Source organism: Cylas formicarius, unplaced genomic scaffold (genome assembly GCF_029955315.1).
Source record: "Cylas formicarius isolate icCylForm1 unplaced genomic scaffold, icCylForm1.1 PGA_scaffold_5__7_contigs__length_24384050, whole genome shotgun sequence".
In the NCBI taxonomy this organism is placed as follows: Eukaryota; Metazoa; Arthropoda; class Insecta; order Coleoptera; family Brentidae; genus Cylas; species Cylas formicarius.
In genome coordinates, this window is record NW_026844341.1 from 5,043,624 (window position 1) to 5,067,982 (window position 24,359).

At 33.8% G+C, this 24,359-nt stretch overlaps 1 protein-coding gene across 2 annotated transcripts in view; it reads left to right on the plus strand.

Annotated features, from left to right (window-relative positions):
* LOC132702292 (zwei Ig domain protein zig-8) overlaps positions 1–24,359 on the plus strand; it is a 418,077-nt gene that overhangs the window by 335,689 nt on the left and 58,029 nt on the right. For both annotated transcript variants that reach the window (XM_060670837.1, XM_060670838.1), the window contains one exon: positions 13,432–13,642. In XM_060670837.1, the coding sequence (XP_060526820.1) occupies positions 13,432–13,642 (211 nt within the window). The remainder of the gene's footprint in view (positions 1–13,431; positions 13,643–24,359) is intronic.

A 24,359-nucleotide genomic window follows, 5' to 3' on the forward strand; every position in this document is an offset into this window, starting at 1 on the left:
ATCTAATAGTTGTGGCAATGTTCTTGAAATTTTGCACGCCGAAGTATCCTTGGTCCGAGGCTCGATGCAATATGGACAATTATGACAAGTTTGTTGCTTTCCTTCCAGGCGTCAAAATTTTAACAAAACTTTTAAATTTTCTGCTTTTTAAAAACTAAACAAAACATATTCTTTTCATTTTAAATACTTCGCACCTCCAAGGTACTAAACTAAAAAAACTAAAAAAATTGTACTAAACGGGTAACAAGATTGGAAAATTTATAAAACAGATTAGAAATTTATTTACTTTTTTGGTGCTACAAGAAAGGAAGCCTATCTTGACTTCACTAGCCGCATTCTAGCGTTTCAGTGTTTACAAAAGATCAAACAACTTCGATGAGATACCGCTTCACCTTAGAAATCCAAACTTAATTAACAAGCATTTTATAGACTCTGTGAGACTAATTTCTCAACCTCCAAGCACTGAAACTTTTAGGAGTTATTTAAGTTCAAAACGTTCAAATAAACAGTTCTAGTTAGCATTGGCATGTAATGATGACGTAGTCTGGGCTCTTTCCCAATTGAAGTCCAATTCTGTCCAACGATAGTTGCGTGCATTGAGAAAGGAGTATTTCATGCACTACGGAAAATTGCAATAGTTTTACCTTTAGGTAAAGTTAGTGCTCCAGTGAATGTATCTGATCTTAGACCCATTAGCTTATTGTCAACGCTTTTAAAAGTATTTGAAAATTGAAGTTACATACTGAGTCTCGTAAGGGGTTCAGCACGGCAACGGCTCTGTTGAAAGTTCTCGATGATGCTCTGCTGGCTGCCGATAACAACAGCTTTAGTATTATTGGACTTTGACACCCTTAGTCACTTTCCTTTCTGTGCAAACTTCTTAATAAGATTAACTCGTTTTACTAAAAAACAAGATCACAGGTGCTAGACATTTCTAATAGAAGGTCGGGGTCAGAGTTGTACCTCAAGGTTCTCTTCTGAGATTTTTGCTCTTTGTTATCTTCACTTCGGATATGATTGTTTACATTGAGCAGTACGAGCCCCAACAACTAATTGTTCGGACGATGTACGAAATAATAAGAAAACATATTTATACCAATTTTAAATTATTTTTTTTTTGCCTTTTCAATTCAAAAATTAAATCACGCACTTATTTTTATATCAAAAAGTGCTATCGTAATGAATTATTTTTTATTTCACATAAATTACATAACAAAATATCAAAAACATACAGAATTTGGTGACAAATAAATATTTGGACACATTTAAATCTTTTACTTTAAATGGAACATTAATAGGAAGTAACATCACCTTTCGCGGCAATAACACCTTTTATGAGTTTTGGCATGGAATCTACCAAAGTCTGCCAAATTTCGGTGATTTTTGCCTTTAATGCTGGAACTGTACGCCGAGGATTGTTACGCAAAGTATTTTTCATCCGATGCCATAAAGTTTCAATAATATTCAAGTCGGGGCTACTCGATGGCCACGATAAAACTTTCATATTATGGTCCCCAAACCACTTTTTTGTCGTTTTCGCAGTATGGCAGGACGCACCGTCTTGTTGAAATATAAAATTTTCATTTCCAATAGTTCGTTCTATTTATGGAATCAAACTTCTTGATAAAATTTATTGGTATTTTTCTGCATTTACAGTACCATCAATGAACTTGTAGTTGCCAACCCCTTTACCTCTCATACACCCCCATATCACAACACCCTGGGGAAATTTTACCGTGCGCTTTAGACAATCTTTGTGAAAGGCTTCTGATTTTGTACGAACCACTTTTTTTCGAAAATCGCCTACACACACATCAAATTTTGATTCTTCGCTGAAGATAACGTTACTCCACGTTTCCGTTATCCAGGGTATTTTAGATTTTGCCCAATCCAAACGTTTTTTCTTCTGAATAGACGTTAATAATGGTTTTTCCTTTGCCTTTAACAAAAGTAGATCATAGAATATTAATAATTTTTTATATTGAAACAAGAAAAATTGTAAACTTACCTTATAAAAACTCAAACCAGACTTATGCATTCATTGTCTACAACATTCCCTGAAGACATTTAAGTTTGCCTCGTGATTCCATTGAGCTTGAATTTGTTGTAAGACGGTTCGTCTGCTAGTTTTAGAAATCTTTACCAGAATACGACGATCTCTTTCAGTGATTTTACGGGGTCGGCCTGAACTTTTACCACGAACGCTAACACTAGCTGTCTCTCCATACTTTTTTATAATATCCCCGACTGTTGATTTTGCAATACTCAAGTCATTTGAAATTTTTTGCATTGATTTACCTCTGCAGTACTGAGATATGATAATTTCTCGCACTTTTTTGTTTGTTGCAACACCACGCGTCATTTTCTTATCAACTATTATACAAACTTGAAAGATACACTACATTTTACTATAAATTCCTGGGTAGCATTGATTTCTTGGTCAATAAACATTCGCGAATATTTATTTGTCAGCAAATTTGGTATGTTTCCGTTACTTTGCTATGTAATTCATGCGAAATAAAAAATAATTCATTACGATAGCACAGAAAGTGCGTAAATTGATTATTCAATCGACAAAGCAAAAAAAAAATTAAATAGATATAAAAATGTCTTTTTTATCATTTTTTACATCGTCCGAACATTTAGTTGTTAGGGCTCGTATAACATACATGAGTACGCTGATAACACCTAATTATATGCAAGTTTCCCAAGATCTGAGACTGCTGCAGTTTTAAAGAAGATAAACAAGTTTAAAAAAGATTGTAGTATACTCACATAATAAGAGTCTGATGTTAAATCCATTATTTACTTCGGACAATTTTAAATATTGGGCAATAATATTAAAATACCGGTGGTATTTTGATCATAAATTAAGGTTCAAGACTCATGCTTCTAAAATTATATAAAAATGTTATAGTACCTTAAGGAACTTATACAAAAACAAACATATTCTAACGAAAATCTGGAAAAATCATTGTATGAAGCGATGATCTTGTGTCGCACAATGTAATGCAATTTTGTATTTGGTCCCTCTTTGCATTTGACCACTAAAGCTAAACTACTACTACTACAAAAAGTGGAAAACTCATGTATTCGTTTCATATTCAATCTAAAACTTAAAGATCCTGTTAGTGAAAAGCTGAAAGAATTACGCTGGTTTGACACCGCTTACCGATAAAAACTTCACTTAGCTTCCTTTGTACAGAAGATGCTTAAAACTAGTTACCCGAAATATTTAATGGAAAACATTACGACCCGAAGTAGTGTTCACAATCTTTATGGAATACCAAAAAATGCACGATGCTATGTCTCAGAAATCATTTTCTTATCGTTGCTAAGTTGCTAAGCCGATACCCTGAGATCAAGAAAATTTTAAAAAGAAACTCTCAATGAAAATAATATAATAAGTTATGTGATTATCCTTTTGTTAAATGTAGATTAGCATTGTTAATTTTATTGCTTTCATTGTTGTTCCATTATTTTAATTTTGTTTTTACCTTTGCCTTGTTTTAGGTTGATTTATCGATTTCGATCGCCGAGTTAAAAAAAAGGCTTTTTATTTACTTACGATAATTTTCAGTTTTATTTGAATTATAATGCGATCGTTTCTGAAATTTTTTTGATGATCAAATTTTTGGATGTGTTTCTGCAAAAGAAATAAATATTTTTGCAAAAAAGGATCAAAAAGTAGCAGTCAGTTTTATTACGAGAAAAAACTGGATGTTTGATGAGTCCTAAGTATACAAAAATATATATGAATTCAGAAAAGTAGTTAAATAAACTTCTCTGTTAAAGCCACACTTAAAAAACGATTACTTATGAAGATCGGCTTTTGAAAAATAATACAGTATTTGAAAACACATAAAAGTTCAATATTCAAAATTCTCTTTGACGTAATACAAATTAATAAATCCAAGGCTCACTTGATTTTTTGATTAAATTGGCATACTAATCACCTTCGTTTCTGGAATATTGATATGTAGCTGCCGAATTCATTTTTTTTATTTAATATATATGGCAGTAGGTATTAAAAAATTTCAAAATTGGACTTGAAGAGTTATGAAAATAAATATTTTTTTGCATTTACCTGGAAGCCGATTGGGTTGTCTAAAAACTTGAAAAAAAAAGAGATAAGTTTCGAATCAAACCGTATATCAAACAATATAAAGTTCGAGTTCAAATAATGCGTTGTTATGTAGTAGGTGTTCCGAATTTTGATTTACCACATTCTGAATTGTAGGAAGAAACATAAGCAATAATTAAAAAATTCTAAAACTTTGACAGGGATTTTTTTTGACAATCAGTATCATCAACTTTCAAGAGTATCTCATTTTAAGATGGCACGATGCGTGGCCGTAACCATCTGTTTCGCTTTACAAACCTCAGTTAACGGTTAAACCTACCCTTATCCGTCACATCGGACTGAGATGTTGTTAAATGAAGATCGACTCCCCTCTCGTGCGGTTTTTCGCTTTGAGGTTCCCCATGAAGCATTACGGAGTAAACTACCGCGGTTTGGCCCAAGTTAACTTTTAAAATCCGAATTTGAATATTTCCCCGCTTAAATGTCAGCCCCGACGAAGGGATGGAAAGTCCCGCTTGATTTATTTAGTGTTGGAAAATAGATCGTCAATCGACTTTCCTTTGGCGTAATTGCTCCAATGCGACTGACGTTGTTTAAAATTCGACTCTGACGTACGAATATGGAATATATAAGTTATCTCTTGATGCCAAATGTCTGCAAATTAACATGGGTACAATACAAATTAACAGCCTCAAGTATACCAACTAAAAGTACATTTTGATAATAGTGTTCTGAACTATCCCAATAAGCTTATTAAACGTACGTCTGATATCTGATGTAGCCTTTTAAGGGACAGAAATCTAAAAAAATGGTTTGAATTTTTTGAAATTTTTGAATTGAGCAGTTCATTGCCTTTTCACAGGTTCATGGGTTCTATTACAACCATTAACTGGGTTTTTAAAGTGCAGATTAAATGCAATTTTATAGTCGAATATGGCCCCCATTAAAGTTGAAATTTTATTGATTTTAGTTCAAAATTGAATTAAATTATTTATAATAATTTCAAGAGTTTCACAGTCGGAAATCATAGGACGCTTTATATTGGTCATATAAATGACAATATCAGGATCTTTTAGATACTACTCAAATACGATTTCGTTATGCATGAAGGTTTTCTATTTTTTTAATTGAAAACGGTGCCTGATTCGAAAAAAGCTCAAGAAATCATATTTATTAAGGACTCAATAGGGATTATATATAATTAATTTTACTTTAGGAAAAATAGTAGCTTACATTTTTTTTTCTTAAAATTTATTCCAAACGCATCTGGTACGGGCGTCACTGGTAAATTTAGTAAAAAATATTTCATCAGCGTACAAAATATCCATGAAATATCTGTGGTGGTTGAAGCATTATAATAGAAAACGGTAGGTTTTTTAGAAATTCAACTCACTGTATCACGCGCATATGTTTCAAGAGACCACTGGGTCGACTTCGACTCCGATGGAGGGATAACATTGCCAAGTATCTCAGAACAATGAACTTGGATCAGGTGGATATGATATAATAAATATAATAAAATACAAATACAATGTTATAAGTCCAATACCTCACACGAAGACAATAAATACAGTTTTCATTCCACAAGAGTAATCTCGCAGGTGGAAAAAAGACCAAACACACTGAATACTTCCCCAGGAAACTTTTAGCTAAATTATAAATTTAAACTATACCAAATTCTAGCCTTGAAGGCATTTTTTTAAAAACGTTGGTAGAACTAAAAAAAAAGAAGAAAAAAATACTGGAAAAAGAAAAGAAAAAACATTAATAATTCTAGATTTTATCCCTTGTAAACAAATAATAACTCTTAGTTTACCAATTTCAATCTAGTAAGCATACAGAGTAAATGTAAACACAAAAACTAAATGTATATATGGATAAATTATCATACTATCATATTAGGGATCTTGTCTCTAGTTATTTCAATTTTAATAAATGTTTTTGATCTGATTTTAAATAACAAAAGTGTTCTACTATTAAGCAATCCTGTTATTTTTTGTGACACTCTAACAGAGAGATGGAGAAAACATCTCTGTCCTATTGTTTTGGATACCTTTGGTTTGATAGTGGCTTCGTTCATTCTGTTTCTGGTTGAGAAAGGATGTTCATAATTTATAACAGAAATTTAATTTTAAAAAATTTGGACTGCTATTTTTTGAAAACAGAGTTGTCTTACGTTCCTGATTTATTAAAAATCCCTTATATAAATAATTTTTTAAATCTATATTTGTGAAATGTTAATTCCCTCTAAATATTTGTTTGTCAATCCGCGCCATTCCGTAATTTAAATGCAATTGAGCGAGCGCATAGTACAAGTTTTTAAGTTGGTCTAATTCTAAAATTTTTGTGAAAAATCTAAAAATTTTTGTAAGCGATCTAAGTTTATTTGTGATATATTCGGAGTGGTGGTCCCATCTCAAATGACTATCAAAAATTACTTCAAGTTACTTAAATTTATTACAAGATTTGATGTCAAAGCTACTCGAGTTGAAATTAAAGGGTATCATATAATGTTAATAAAACTCTTTTATGAATTTTATAAAATTTCCTTGTATTTTGTGTTTTAAATATTTTCAACTATCAGCAGCACAGTTAAAACTTGCATCGTCTGCAAATGGAATAGCGCTTGCCCCACCCATCCCCTTGAAAACTTGATAAATAGAAATAATAAAATAGAGTGGACCAACGACGCTTCCTTGGGCAACTTCGCAAGTCAACTCTAAACGATCGCTCAGACCACCATCTATTTCCACACACTATCTTCTATGACAAATGGGGCTTTTTCTAAATCTGTTCGTGAAAAAACAATATTTTTTTAATTTTTTGATCAACAATATGTGAGAGATCAACAAAAACGGAGAGGGATGGGACGCTTTTATCTAATGAATTGTATACTTTTGATGTAATGTCCGCCACTGTGTCCTCGGTTGATCTTGCCTGTCTGAAACCACATTACTGTTTCGATATGATATTATAATATTCGAAATGTGATAAAATTTGTTCTTTAACAATTTTTTCAAAAATCCTAAATAAATTGATTGATTGAATGATATTGGTCTATAATTGGAAACGTTTGATTTTTCATCTGTTTTAAACAAGGGTTTAACTATAGCTTTTTTAACTGATTCTGGAAAATTTCCATTTTTAATAGGTTGATTTATTAAGTGAGTGAGAGGTTCTTTGATATATTCAGATTTTTTTTAGAATTTCTGATGTTAGACCAACTAACCCAGGCGTTTTTCTAGGTTTTAGTGAGTTTATTGCTTTTAGTACTTCAGTTATATTTGTAGTATTAAAATTAATTTTTTTGTCAATAATAGTTCCTTCAAATTTAGATTCCCTATTCATTTTAATGTTTTCAGCCAAGTTTTTACCTATATTACAAAAGTAACATTGAACTCTTTTCAGATTTTTTATTTGTTTTATAGCTCTTGTTTTTAATTTATGATTGGTATGGCTATATGTTTGTTTCCAATTAACAGCAGTTTTTTTTGTCAACATACTTTTTAAACAAGCATTGTGATCGAAAATCTATGTATAACGATGTGAAATAGTGGAGCGATGACACATTGCTTTCACAGACTATATGTAATATGTATATATGTAAATATTCGCTACGAGAATTGGTTTAATCAACGGCGAAAATGTCATTGTCAACTTTATCAAGTTGTACTTCATAGAGATACCTATATAAGTTTTGATTGACTTCATGTTCTCTTGCAGAAAGCCACCTATGGACACTTTTTTCTTTTCCAATAACTAATTGTATTGAAAATTTTTCTATTTTATAGGAGGTATAGTATAACTGTCTAAAACATACATAACTACTTCATAATTTTGATTAAAATCCGCATTATTCTAAATCATACTGTACATAATATAATGCAGTCAAAAACCTTTCAAATATGTAGAGCGTAACTTATAACTCTTCGCAATGTTGCAATAAGCTAGATATGTTACTGTGAAATATTTTTTGAAATTGACATGACATTGATATTTTGATAATTGTCAGGATTTTTGCAAATGCAATTTTGAATTTATTGATCCATTTTCTTCTAGCTAAAAATAAGTAACATTCAAAACGTTCAATGTTTTTTTATATTTTTTAAATTATACTATACAAAAAAAATTGTTACTGTTTATTGATTTTTGTTTTATTAATTTCCCGCATTAAGGAACAAAGCACTATGCTCCATTTTGCGACGTAGAAGATGGCGTTAAAATTTGATGCAGTCATTTGGGACACGCTGTATTTCCGGTAGGGGAGGGTGGAGCAAGGCGGTCCACTTAAGCTGTTTATTATTTTTTGTGGCTTTTCAAAATCAAGTTTATTTATTTTTGACTAACATTAATTAAATTTACCCAAATTTTGGCTAAGCTTCTGGCCGTCGTGTCCCACTTTCCCCTATTTATATTAAAAAAACCGTTTACTGATTATTAACTATTTTTTAGTCTATTAAAAAAATTGTTAGTGGTTTTTATAAGATTTTCGAAAGCTGTGGCAGTAAGTTGATTATGATTCGGTCAGAATAAAATGGAATATCTTTTTTTACAATTTTTAAGCGATCCATTTCACCCCTGGTATTATGCAAAAATGTACAAATAACCAGAATTTATATTTATAATAACGACAGTAGTATAGTAGTGTCGGTTCTAAGCCACTTTTGGTGGGAAAATTTTTGGTAAGTTTTTGAAGTGGGCCTCTTTGCCCCACCCTTCCCTACTACTAGTGACTTCGGAGGCCAAGTTATCCGCAGCGAAAAACGAATGCAATTCATCATCGATCCCGGGAGATTTTTCTGAAGCGCATACCGACCCTTGGCCGGTATAAATGCCTCGACACCCACGCACTGACCCCCGAGGGATGTTTAGTAAAAGCGGAAGCCGCTTTCCCTATTATACGGACGGTTAATATGCAAGCGAGACTGCTAAATTATGCATGAGTGTGTAAAAAGGTCGGTTTGCCGCCCAATTGCAGGTGGACGAAACGGAAAATCCGGTTAGCGACCGGTTTTCTATCATTCCGGGGGGTGTCGTCCTGCACCGCGATGCGGGAGAGAGGGTTCGATTCTGGAAAAATAATCGGCGATTCGGATATCGCCGCGGAACGCGTGAAATCCGTTCGATTTTATCTTTTTTTTTTTCGCTTATTTTTTGTAGCCGCCCACGGGTGTGAACCTGACCCGCGGGCTTTTGTGCGACACGTGGAAAAAAGGGAGACCGAGAGAAATAATATTAAATTCATTGATAAAATTATTACCAACTGTTTACCTTGATTCTAATATATTCTATTTCATTTATTTATTATTCCGAAGTACAAATTATACATGCATACATAATACCCACCTATTTTCCAAAGGAAGCTTCTCTTGAGGTTAACCAATCCATAAAGAAAATACATTAGTGGTTCCACAGGAGAGACCCAAAAATTTGAAAGATTGAGAAAAGATAGAAGGAAACTTTTGGAAGCAAGAATGTTATTCTCATCAGTATGCTGATGATGTACAAATATATTATTATCATAGTTATCGGTTTCGGATTTCTCTGCTTTGCAGGTATTGGTATAATGTGGCATTGGTAGAGAGGAACTTCTTCCTATCCTAGTTCACCTAAGCTCATAAATTTTCGAACATTGGAGTATTATAGCTTTTTGTGATGTATCAAAGATGTTATTCATGTTGACATAACCAATGGGCATATGGTTACTCAATTCTCAGCCTCCTACATCTCAAAATGTGGGTCAACGGTATGGCAATATCAATGATTGTCCCTCTTTTTCCCTGTTTTTCAATGAGAAGAATATCTGGTTTGTTGTGAGCGACCGTTGTATCTGTTAGTACCGGACGATCCTTGTATAGCAGATGCGACCTATTTTCGAGAATTGATGATAAAACTCTTATAGTGTGTTCTGGTTCGACTCCATTTGAAATTTGCTTTTTCTCTGCTTACCGATGGTTCATATTTGCAAATTGCAGAGGCATCTTTCGACAAAGGTATCCATTTTAAGCCCAGTTGCTGATGTATGATTTTTGCAAGTTGATTGTGCCTTCCTAAATAAGCATTATCCGCTAGTGCGCTACACCCACCCATGATATGATATGTGTTAATTTTTAATATATGTTTTTGATAATTTCTGGTTCTAATTACTTTGTCTTGTATCGCAAGTATGAAACCCTCATTTTCAGGATAAAGATAGCCCGTATCTTCCGGTATTAGAGGGTATTTACCATGAAGTTCTTTCTGCTTCCAAGTTTGTATCTCCTGATGTAGTGTTGTGTTGTATCGGTTACTATTGGCATACCTAGGTTGAGTGGTGTGAAGTTTTTTCTTATAGACTGGATGATAAGGTCTGTGGATCCTAATCATTTCGCACTAATTTTAGAGACCCGGTTTCTTCAAATTTTGCTTATATTTAGAAGCCGCCTGCCACCTTCTTTTTTAGGGATATAAAGCCGCGATGTTGATGAGTTGGGGTGTAATCATCTGAATTTTGTTAACATCTGTCAGTCAGTATTGAACCATTTTTCCAAAGGAATATGTGAGAATAAGTATCGACCAAATATTGATTGCGGCGATGACGTTTTTGTCGTTTAGATTGGTGTTCAACACTTTAGTAATAGTTTTCCTGTATTTTTCAATGAACTGCTGCTTAAGTTTATTATAATAATAATAATTATTATTATTAGTAGTAGTAGTATTATTAACTTTGGGGACAGAGTCCATTTCTACATAAAATCCTAGGAAAAATGCAAGTTGTTACAAATATAAAAACTAAAAGTAAAAGCCTATCTTACAATCTCACAAGTTAAGAAGAGAAAAATAAATAAAAAATGTAAGCTATGTTATGTTATGCTTGCTGGAATCTGATTCCTAAACCTATCCCCCGGTGGTCATTGGGCTGCCCCGGCGATTAATGTATTACGTCCCTAGTTGGTCCCAACCAAACTAACCAAAACTAAAAGTAAAAGCCTATCTTACAATCTCACAAGTTAAGGAGAGAAAATAAATAAAAAATGTAAGCTGTTATGTTATGCTTGCTTGGATGTGATTCCTAAACCTACCCCTCGGTGGCCCTGGCGATGAATGTATTAAGGCCCTAGTTGGTCCCATGGTACGATACAAAAAATGTGCTATTTGGACGAGTTATTAGTATTGGTGCCAAAAACCCAATTTTCGATGGAATGGAGGGATTAAAACAACTGGAATTTGTGAGTTTGAACAGCAATATCAGATCAGCTTCATCACGACGAGCTTTACGTGTTTTCAAATCTAATAATTTTTCAAGTGATACATAATTGATGTTAGCCAAGTCGCCACCCAACTTAAAAGGATCATTTTAGAAAGCCCAACATTTTGTAAGCCTTTGGAATTATGTTGTTAAAGGTAAATTCGCTTTCGAAGAGCACGCCACCGCTTCAAATCCTCCTGTAAACGAAAAGAAGCAGCTACGTCATTGGTAAATAGCAGAATAATAGCGGCCGTAAGTGGCTGAGGACCCCCGAAGTAGCTCAAAAATGCTTTGACAAGTCTAACAACCTGACGGCGTCCCCCAGATACAACTCGATCCACTCCAGAAGTATACCTGTTATACCTTTCCCACATATTTTACCAAGCACTACTCTTAAACGCTTTGCAAAAATCCGGCGAACCCACAGCATCTAAGAAATCGGGAAGATATTCCAGGTTCCTTATTTGGATTGAGTCAACTCAGTTTGGTATATTTCAAGTTCAGTATTGTTATATCCAAAACGTTTGGGGGAACATAAAGTCCTGCGCTGTGCATTTATAAATTTCCAAAATTATTTATTATTTTCTGGAAGAATCGACTCTGTAACCTAGACAACGTTTCGTTATGTAGAGCAAGACAGATCTTTGCAAGCCTTTCTAAGTCTAGAGAATTCTCGATAATCGTAAATAGAATTAGAATGTTTAAATGTTTTGTGTGCAATTTTATTCAAGAGAATCTACCGATTATCCTTTAAAGAAGTAAAGTAAGAAGTAAGTAAATAAAGTAATCACTTCGTCAAGAGATCGATCCCAGTAACCCCTCCCAATCATGAGAAGAAGGATGGTGGCTCTTTGGTGGAATTAACTCGCAAAGGACACTCTCAACCACTGATCATAAGCAAAAATCAGATCCAAGCAACGCTTTTTGGATTTAAAAATCATATTTGTTGAAAAAGATTATGATAAGAATCAAAGTCTTTCAACAAGCTTAACACTCTAGCAATTGACAGGGTTACCTTGATGAACGGGTAGGGCGTTGAGTAATGCCTGTCATCATTTCATACGATTTGTGGCACATTGAAATCGCACATCTGTAAACTCAACTCGTAGACTTTCAGCACTAACGATAGGGGAATGTAAATGGATCCCAAGATCAGTCGTCAACTTCGTTGTCCAATGGAATCAAAAATTTGTTCAATCTCCTTAGAGGTTTGGATCCGGTCCGAGTTATTTAAGCGATGCATTGCATTGCTATTAAACATCCCCCTCGCCTGAAGTACCAACTCCGAATCAAAGTGACCGCCCGTCAACCAAATCTCTGACAAAATAATAATCTTATATGAAGACACTTAAAGATTTCTCCTTAAAGTTGGAAGTTTAGTTCTCAGCACTCTACAGTTTTGATAAGAAATCGCCAATATCTTAGGCTCTATATATTTATCATTCAAAAAGAGGACATTATCGAGTATATTTATTTGAAACTTTCCTTGAATGGTACTCCGCTTGGTTTTGACAGTCTTTCTTGATATACGCCTATGGGAGCCTATGCATCTAAATCTGAATCCGAAAATGGCCCATAAATTGTATCAGCAAAATTAAAATATCAAAAAATCAAATGTTTCACATAAAATAGTTTTTTGAAACTGAATGACGATCAGAGTATAATAATTTTAACATTTAAAATGTCTTCTTTAGACGTAAAATGCTGTGTTCTTTAAATTTAAACGTTCATCAATGATATAATCTAAATTTTTATTAGAGATTTTTTTTTTGATTAATTTGAAGAAATAGGTCGTTGCGAATTTTTAGAAGGTTATCTAAGTAGGATTTTAGAGTTATGCAAATCGGTAGTACTGCTTGCTTTTTCCTGAAATCATGTTTTCCTTGTTATTTATTCTCTATCTACTCTTTACTTTTTTTATGATCAGAAAAATAATTAAAATCAACTAAATAACTGCCACTATAATAATTGGCAGAAGAGTGACTTTGACTCGGTAACTTGAAGAAATATGAAGAAAATTTAACAATTACAGAGGTGCATAAAACTTCCAATTGGCTTGGATTAAACCAATTTTGCTGAAGAATATTTTAAAATGATTCAAAGTGCTTTGTTGTTGCAGGTTTCTTGGGTAAGGCACCGGGACATACACCTCTTGACCGTAGGGAGATATACCTACACGTCCGACCAAAGATTCGAAGCTTTGCACACTCCCCATACTGATGAGTGGACCCTAAGGATACGATATCCTCAGAAGAAAGACTCGGGCATCTACGAGTGTCAAATTAGTACAACGCCTCCCGTAGGACACCCCGTCTATCTTACCATCGTTGGTAAGTGCCTTGATTTCACAAATTTTAAGATTTATATGATTAATTAACGATAACCAATTTGACAATGTGATGGCAAAATAGGAGTAGTACAGTTGGCGCATCACCTTTCTGAGATGACTTCACGTATTTTTTATATTTATTATATTATATATTATTTATATCTTAGCAATGATCCCTAACCTAAACGTATCCAATTATGTAGATAAGAGACTTGCATTCAGTGCAGCTAACCTAAAATTGGAATTTTCCGTACAGAAAGCGCGGTAATTTTTCGAAAAAGTTCTGTTAAAAATTTTTCGAAAACAGTTGTGAAAGTGCTCGAAAGCGCCACGGAATATATTGTAGATTGTAGGAAAAACTATTAATTTAATATATTTAGCACTATGAATTAAGGTTATTAAAACACAATTAAATCAATAAAATGTTGTAGGGGGCCAAATCCGGTGGCTCAGGCATGATTGTGCTTTTGTTTTTGGCCAAAAAGCGAACATTGAGTGAGCAGGTGCATTATCGTGATGCAAAAACCATTAATTGTTTTCCCACAATTCCGTATACCGTACGTAAACGTGCAAACTGGCTGAAACTGTGAATATATCTTAGGGGCATGTACCGACATAATAAAAAAAAACATATCGAAGAGAGAATTTACGTAGCCCGCCCAATTATAAAACTCACCTTACTTTTTGAACACACCCCGCAATAATTAATTAAATACTATAGAACGTACACTGCACGGAATCCTTGTACAAGCATTGGGGCGCAATGGGGAAATGTTGATCAAAGTTATATCAAAATAAAAAAGGAAATCAGATCAGCCGTACATGAATTTAAAGTTGAAAGTTAACTAATACATAAGTTTTACATTACATAGAGATCGAAATAATTTATGTAACTATGAGCGAAACCTCAGTTTCTTTGTTATGAATATATTTGACCTTAATGATGGTAGCTGGATAGTGTAAGCTGCAAACCGGGACAATACTTGTAGGGAACGGTTGTTTTACATTATTTATTTACAGCGATATTGTGCTTATAGCAAGAGAGATTCCAAAAAAATTGGTAAGGGCACATGTCTTCCAATCTATGACATAAAATTCGGGAACCTCTACTGAAAAGAACATAGCCAAAATATAAATGAATTACAAACTTACCAGAACGAATAAGGCACATGGAATTATTAAAACAGCTATGCGTGACCTTCGTCAAAGTCAAGCGCAACACAGAAAGTCCGTAGCCCAGAAGTAATAAATAAAATTAAATAATTAGTAGTAAATTATTAAGTAATATTTTTGTAAAAAGGTCGAAAAAACGACTCGTATCATGTTAAAAATACGTTTTTTTGGAATTTGGCGCTTAGTTCAGGATTATATGCTTGATTCGTGTATAGAACAGTATATATTAACCTAACTCAATAGGGATATTAGTGTGAGTAAAAAAAAACGATTATTATTATTATTTTGGATCACCAATAAATCATGAAGCCAATTTTATTGATAATTTCTACATGAAATTAAAGGCTCTATAAAAATGGTCACTTATATATTTTTACTTTTGATTTGATTTAAAAAAACTGATTGATTACAAAAAAAAACGATGCTTTTATCTCTTCAGCAATTTACGACAAGGTAACTTCACATTTGCGGTATTTAAATGATGAACTCGCCGTTTTTTCACTGTTTGGTGATACTGTTCCACTCGATATAAAAAAACGTATTCGAAGAAGCACAAACTCGAGGTGGTATAAATTCTAGGGTAAAACAATTTGAGATCGAACAAAAGAACATCAATTCTATTATTCAAAAGGATTTCAATGACATGTTTCTCAAAAATCATTGAATTTGTTCAAAATATTCGACCGACCATATGATTTGCTTGATGTTGTAGGCTTTAGATAAGAGTTATAAGGAAAATGAAGAGTATCTTACACAAACGAAAGTTGTAAATGACGCAGCAGAGCGTGGAGTACCGTTGGTCTCTGGATATAATCAGTATTTGACGAAAAACGAAGAACTGCACGTTGTCAAAAAACGTCGAGGACAATTTGTTTAACTTAATCTAAAAAATGTATATTTTTCTTTAATAATAATATTAATGCATTTATTTATATTTCTTGAATAAAGAACTTAATACAAAATGAATAATTTCAAAATTTACTAATTCAATGAATACTTTGAAAATATTGAAAAACTATGAATATAAGTCCTCGTTGGGATTAAAATAAAAATATCTTCAAAATAGTTTGAGTAATCGACAAACCACAATAGACCTTTTTTTGTAGGAGTTTAAATTTCCTATAAAAATAATTGAAAACATTTCACAATAATTATTTTTCAATAACAAAATTCACACAAAAAGTTTTTTCTTTAAATTCTTCAATCTTTGACCGCGAATTTCTTTGAAATAGTTCGATTTATACAAAAATTGTAAAAAACCATTGCAGAGCGTTTAATTTCCTATAAAAATTATTAGTAAAATTGACTTAATGATCTATAAGGGCAAAACTGTAATGAAGATAATCTTCCCGTTAATATTAAGAGCTCATATGTGGTAAGTACTTTATGGAGGTAACTAGGAACTAGTTTTTGTGTGTTAGAACCAAAAAAATATTTTTTTTTGAATAATGATTGGGTAATGAGTAATCACCTAGACATTTTTCCTTTGGCGGTGCATATTTACATGGACTGTTGTCGCTGAATCTTGGTGCCATATTTAAACTACATTTTATCTTATCTATAAAATACTACAAAGTTCTACCATTTAACACTCCAAAGAAGTGGACTATAAACGTGAGATAGAACATCGTTGTCGAACAGTCCAGGGACTTTCCTTTTAAATGGAACCCCGTCGCTCTATAAAATTCACCCCGCTATCGGGTGCGTCCGTCGCCTGCCGGCCTTGTTTTCATTATTGCCGACGTATTTTTATTTTCTCCCCATTGTCTTCGCAATTTAATCTTTTATTCATGGCGCTTTGTCGGGAATTGTAAAATGGAATGAGCGCTCATACTTTCCGACAAATACGCTTTTTGATGCACTTTTATCAGCCCTTAGGGGGAGGCTTAACGCTGCGAAATACATTTATTCTCTTATGACCGACTGGGCGACGAAAGCGCTGTGATTTGAGCATAACTGCGAATAAAAGGACTGAGAATAAGAACGTGAAAAAGCCAGTTGCCTAGAAAAATTTATTGTGATGCCGATGGAATTAATTTTATATACTGTCCAAAGTTGATGTCCTGGGAGAAAACGCAAAATTCAAGAAAGTGCAAGTGATTATACCCTTGCTGGGACAAGAAAACAGCTTTGGGTTGTTGCACAAAAACGAAATTCATCAAGAATACATCTAGGCTCTATAGCTATAGGGGGTACATTCGTTACTATGTGGCATCCGAGTGTTATCATTTATGTAGGAACTGAATGCCCGTAACATTCATAACATACCTCATTATATTTTTTACCATTTTTTGTCAAAAAGTCCATTTGTTAAGCAAAAACTGCGATATCCGAAATGATAGATATTTCCCAAAAATCTTTTGCTGTTTACCAACATTACAAGGTTTGATACGTAGTCCTATTTTCCTTCCTTTTCTAACAAATACACTTGATAATACCATTTCTAATTTTGAAGAAAAATATTTAGCCCAGGACACCTATATAGTATATATGGTATAGTCTATATAGGCTATAGTTATTGCGTTAAACTAATATGATATCCATGAAACTGGCAAAAATCTATGCTGAATATTGAATTACTTTCAAGTAGAGATCCTACCAATGAACAATGAGAAATACTTGATATTTCTGAAAATAAAATCCAGCACTTACTGGAACTAGAATTTTTCTCCAAATAATAATGATTTATATTCAAATTGTTTGTTATTAATTAGAAACTTATGTAGTAAGAAATATTACAGTTAAAAATAGTCTTTCTTTTTGACACCCTTTTCCTAAGCAATTGAATGTTCTTTTTACGACGCTCTTCACCTAGAATACTATCAAAACATAGATCATCAGCGAATTTGCACACCAAATAAACACGGAAGTCCACATCCCGCATTTTAATAAGCATGATGTGATGTGCGCAATTAAATTCCTTTGCAAAGTGCGTGCAATGCAGTTTAGTTTCTGTTTTTAATACTTTTAATTGCATTAAAATAAAATTTTTAATTTTGGGACTTTACATGCAAAAGGTAATATTTATAAGTATAGTCTAACTTAGAGCTGCTTTATTAGTTACTAAAAACTACATGATGCAATTTCTTTGAAGAAGGTTTGCAATTTTATCCTATTCTACTTGTCTAGAGTGCTGTATTCAGATCTTGCGATCTATTATACTTACACCTAGAAAGAGCATTGAATTCTCAAGAAAGTACAGCAACTCTTTCATAAGGAGATTGGATGGTTCCTTGTACTCAATGGGTTAATCTACTAATTACTTATCACCTAGTGTTGTGCACTTGGTTAAGAGATGAATTGGAGCATTCTGATCTTTTAAAACACTGCATAGATGGGGTATTGTAGAGGTGTCTTGATATGGAAAGTAGAAGGATATTGACATAATTAAATTCATCTTCCTGAAAAAATGTAGTGAAATTGGAACATTGAATGTAGACCACACATCTGATCATCATCTTGAATTTGGTGAAACGTATTTTCAATGTTCTAAACCTGGTATAGTTACTTATAGAGAACTAGAAAATATGAATATTGAGAAGCTCAATATTGACTTGCACAATTTTCGGTGGCACAAAATTCTCTATAGCCCCGATATAAATGATAAGGTCAAATTTGTAACGCGAACTATTGTTGAAATTTTTAATAAGCACGCCCGTCTTCGCGAGGCTCGTATAACAAAGCCATGGTTAACTTCAAACCTAAAAATGATTATGAAATAAAGAGATAAAGCTCTATCAAGTTATAAAAAACATAAAACACCAGAAAAATCACAAAGAGAATAAACAGCGTATCTGAAATTCATACCACAAAAAAGTCCTCCATTATTTTACAAAGTTCTAAAATACATTCACATTCAGAGAAATAGGATAAGTGTAGAGATAACACCAAATTTGGATAATCCAGAAGAAATTAGTCGTTTTTTCATCTCCTTGTTCGAGAACAGTGGTAACAAATGTTCATCAACCATAAGTTTTTGTAATACTAACAAAGGAAGGAAAAGACATATCACATATCATAAATTTCCTGCAGTTCTGTCTATATAACCGGCGGTAAAAGGTACTGTTAAAAAATCAGCTCTCGTCATCTTTAGATATGTTATCGGGAGTGCCACATGGCTCACTATTGGGACCGTCATTATTTTTGTATTCGCCCTATGTGATACTTTTCTACTGTCTGAATGATTAGCGTATTTAACTCATTCAGAGTGCAATTTGATTTATCAAAATTAGTGCAGAGTGTATAGTAACATTTTTCTCTTCCATTAAGTGTTAGCAACAGTCCCTGTTTTATCAGTACGCTGTTTAAAGGTAGTGCACGTGTGTTTTCATCGCGCGGAGTCAGATTTTTTGTCACCCCGATGATGTTAATCTGTTGGGAACGGACTGTGCGCACGGGAGTTTTCGTGTATTTAATTGGGTTCTGGTGAACTGGAGCAACATCATAAACATAACCGTTAACATCGAAATCAGCGTAACGATCTGCCTCACAATTCAAAAATTAATCCTGAGACTGTCTTAGTTGCGATGCAACAAGCTGAAGCGGCGACTATTTGTAACCAACTACAAAATCTCTTTAAAGGGAAAAGTTCTAAGCAGTGTTCAAAAGCGTCAAGGGCCACAAGGTCCACAAATGTCTTGAAAATCCATCAGTATCACATTACCAAACTTGACCCTCAAACGTCAGAGGATGATCTCAGTGTCTATTTAAATCAACTTTCTACCAATGCGACGGTGTATAAACTAGAGTCAAGATTTCCAAGATTTCTTTTAAAATTTCCATCGCGTAGGTGGATTCGAGTAAGACCTTTGGCCTGTGGAAGTAAGGATAAACAGATATTTTCCGTCAAAGAAGTTTGGATCCTGATCACGTGAGGTTTGTCCCACCCAAGGGAATGAACAGTCCTAGCACTTGGAAAAAAATGACGGAAATCTGTTTCCTAATAATTTCTTCAGTATTTTACATAAAAATATTCAAGCGTTACACAATAAAATTTATGAAATTTCACTTTTTGCAAGAATAAATAATATTGATATTTTGCGCCCGTCTGAGCATTGGCTGGACGGTGGTGGGCTTGGGACGGTTAAGATGGACGACTTTACTTTAATTTCGTCATTTTGTTGACCGATTCATAAACATGGAGGCGTTACGATCTTTTCAAATGCAAATATCTATATGTCAGCGGATTTGCTATTCAAAGTCATGCAGAATTCTGTGCAGCGGAAATTATTGATAAGACTGTTTTGCTTGCTCTTTACAGTTTTTTATAAGTTTTCTTCGTAAACATTATCATAACTTAATTATTGATGGTGATTTTAACGTAGATTTAACACAGAAAACCTCTCAATCGGAGGAGTTCCAAAATATATTCATTTCGTTTGGCTCAGAGTTTTTTGTAAAAGAACCTACCAGGAAGTCTAAATCAGTAGATTCCTGTTTGGACAATGTAATTTCCAATTTTCCTAGTGACCGGATAAGTGTCATAGTTTGTGATCCCGTTTTGTCAGATCATTTGTGACAATTAATAAAAGTTAATTCATCGGTACTTTGCCGTAATCATGATAAAATTAAAAGACGGTTAATAAATAAAAAACGTATAACTGCGTTCGGCAACAGTTTGGAGCACATTTAGTGGCCCAAACTTGTCAGTAACGAACAAAGTGGCGTAGAGTGTTGTTTTATGTTTAGTGAACAACTTAGGGGAAATGTCGATAGTTCCTTTTCCATTGTTAACGTTCGCCAATTAAATGGTTCAATGATAACCTTAAAGAAATGCGCCAGCATCTTTTTTATCTTAAGAAAAACGACCACAGTTCAAAAAGTAACCAAGACTTTCATGCTTACAAACAGTCCCACAAAGAATATCGTCACCCTATAAAGATGGAGAAAAAGAAAACTTATGATGACATAATTTTGAGTTCAAGTAAAAAATCTGAAACGACATGGAATATTGTTAATTCGGAGAGACGGTCTAAGCGCAGTATCTATAATCAATTATCAATTACTCAGATGGAGTTCAACAGATATTTTACTTCTGTGTCAGCGGAGATAACGAAAACCATCACACTTTCAGTAGTAGATGCTATGACCTACATCTCCAGATTAACTAGACCCAATTTCTGTTTTGTGTGTCAGCAGTTTTAGAGAGCGATGTTAGGGAAGAGGATTTGAAACTAAAAAACTCTCATTGCCTTCACTATCATGGTCTAGCTGCCAATATTATTAAGCAATCAATATCTTCACTTCTGAAACTTATTACGTTACTAAGAAACAATAGCCTTGAAGAAGTGACAAAAATTCTTCCACTCCATAAAAGAGGGGATACAAATATCTTAGATAATTTCAGACCCATAGGAATCGTTCCTATTATTGGAAAAATTTTTGAGTCGATAATAAAAGATAAATCTATAGCTTAGTTTGAGGGAAGGAAATTATTAACAGATTCCCAATTTGGTTTTCGATTATTAACAGATTCCCAATTTGGTTTTCGATGTTGGACCTCAGCAAGGCATTCTACTGCGTGGATACTAATATACTTCTTTCTAAATTTGAATACTATGGAATTCGTGAAAATACCCTAGCCTTGTTAAAATCTTAATTGACCAGAAGAAAGCAATATGTTTCTGGAATGATTGGGAATCTCAGGGTTCCATCCTTGCTTCACTTTTGCATTGCAGTATACTCTATGCGGATGACACATCATTGATTGAATCGGAGAAACAACTAATTTAAACTGAAAGGAAGTAGTTCTCTGCAAATAAACTTAAATTAAATTCTGATAAAACAAAGACTCTAATTTTCAATATTAATAGAAGAAATGAAAAATCTGAACCGGTCAAACCCCTTGGTGTTTACCTAGATACGTTCTTAACCTGGTCGCCTCATATACCTCTGCGGTAAATTGTCTTCTCAGCCTTTTCTCCTAAGACGAGGTTCCACCTCGCAAAGCACTCTCCGGATAGTTTATTTTGCATTGCATCGCCATTACAGCTACATGACTGGAACAGCTGACAATATCGTAACATTAAGATTGAGGTTGTGTACTACACAAAAAAATAAACTTAATCTAGATTTGTATAACATCTTTGCAAACACTCTTTTTCAGTCCAAAAATATTGATTTTAAATGACTTTCCAATAAACAATTCAAACATTTATCAAAAAAAGTTTTTTAAAGAGCATTGTTTTTATTTTATAAACGAATTTGTTACACATCAGGCACAGTAGATCTAGTTTACTGTATAAATTAATTATTCTTAGAATGTACCTATATATACAAAGTTTTACTTTCTGCTTACATTGGTTTAACTGTTTATATGTATATATATTTATCTTGCTTGTATTCTTCTTGACTTCAAAAATATATTTTTGTCTTTATTTGTTATTAATATTATTATTATTGTTATTACTATCATTATTATTATCATTGTTGTTATTATTATTTTATTCGTCCATGCTTGTCAACGTTTTTTAGCACTCACGTATCAGTCCTGAGCTAATCCTCACAGAGGTAAGCACGACCACTTAACTGTTACTGTTGAGGTTCTCTTTTCCAGTACACTGGAGTTGATCTAGTGGTGAGTTGAGTGAGGTGCTGCCCTGTGTCTGTTTTGGACCAGTCCGCCCCTGAGCCCCCTTACAGAATCCTTTGTATGAAGAAGTTACAATTTTGTGTTTTATCAGAATAAAATCATGCCTACTTGTTGTGCAGCATTTTTCCAGTCGCACTGCTGCGAAATAAAAAAAGTTTGCATGCCGACCGCCTCCAGGAGTAAGAATTTCGCAGACCTATAAATAACGAGGTTTTAAGCCGAACGAGCGCTATTTTACATAAAACTGCTCAAAACAACCCGGATATTTTTCATCGCCGCGCGAAACTTCTAATTAAATTTTATGTTTCCGGTGCTAAAAGTTTTAATGAACGATGCCGACGAAAGAGAGTTACACACAGAAGCAAAGAAAACGCAACATTCTGTTAGTTTTTGAGGAGGCACTTTTACGGTGTGTAATTCGGGTTTAGCGCCTCAATTGTATTTTTCCGCCGTGCATTTCCTAGACGAGCTCCCACTTACGGTAGAGTTGCTGAAATTAAGGCGGCTCTCAAAGTTTTGCTCAATTTTAAATCGCCTCTTCGTGAAACATTTTTTCAATGAACTCTAGCTGTTCATAAATTTCGTTCTAAATTTGCATTGTGAAATAAGTTGGTTTGTTTTCTCTAATCAGAAGAAAGAAAAAAAAGAAAGGAAAATAAAAAACATAAAACCTGTACCACAGAAACATAAGGAAAACATAAAGCAAATTTTTATAATACCATTAAATAAAATATTACTTACGTCTCAGAGACAAAATGAAGCAATTAAAAATAACCAATAAAAACCACCATAGCTCAAGAACCAATAAAACAACAACGTAGATAAGTTATAAAACGGTCAACCAAATCTACAGACCAGCCGAAATATAATTTAGCATATCATTTAGTCAACTAATCTTTAGAAACAATATAATTCATGTCCTCTTGATATTTTTGCGTATGTGTATCTGTTCTACGGATATGCTTTTCCAGGCAAAATCAAAGTGGTATTGCCAGCAAATTAAAAATAAATGTATATGCACACATATGGTGAATCAGCTTTGGGTGTTTTTTAGATACAATAAGTAGTCTGCTACAGTGGATGTTACGAGGGCAACTTGAGAAGTGTCCACAATTTTTGTTCTACCTAGTCTTGTTGTAACACGTCTCCCAGCGATGCTCCCAATTCTTTAACCCCGCCCAAATAGTACCCAGCGCTTTTCCCCGAAAATAATTGTTCTCAAAGGTGATTGCCTCCTCATTTGACGAAAATCTTTGTCCTTCGAGCGTAGTTTTCAGATGAGGATCAAAAAGAACTCTTCTGGGGGTAATATCTGGTGAGTAAGGCAGATGGTCAAGCATGGTCCGCAATTTCTGTCCTCAGGTTGTCATGATGCGTAGTATGCTACTGTAATGGTTGGTTTTTCCTTTTTGAAGGTAATCGATTAAGATGTTTTTTTTTTGCTTTTTTCGGAGTCGGTTCCCCCTTCGCAGTCTGCTGTTTTGAGTGTATTTTTTATTCGTTTTTGGTCTAACATGAATAAACACGGCACCTAATATCGAAATCTTGATTTAAAATGTGACAAACACGTTCTTCAGGACAATTTCATAACCTCCGCTATCTCTCTCACTTTAATTCCACAGTCGTCTAACACCATTTGATGAACTTTAGCAATATTTGCTAAGTTACGGCCACATTTAAATCAGCTGTCCAAAATTTCACGGCGCAGAGTCAACTCAACTTTAATTTGTGTAGGCGTGTTGCATTTCAAAAAAAAATATAGCTCTATACTTTTTTCATTTTTACGAAAGCACTCAGATCGACTCACTCAGACGACTGTCCACTAAAAACCATGCGTCCAGAATGGCTGAAACATTAGTAACAATCATGAGGTGCACAACTACTGTTACTAGCTTTTTGTAACTAGTTCTGCTATCTTCAGGGTGAGGGCGAAATCTTTTCAAGTGATCCTCGT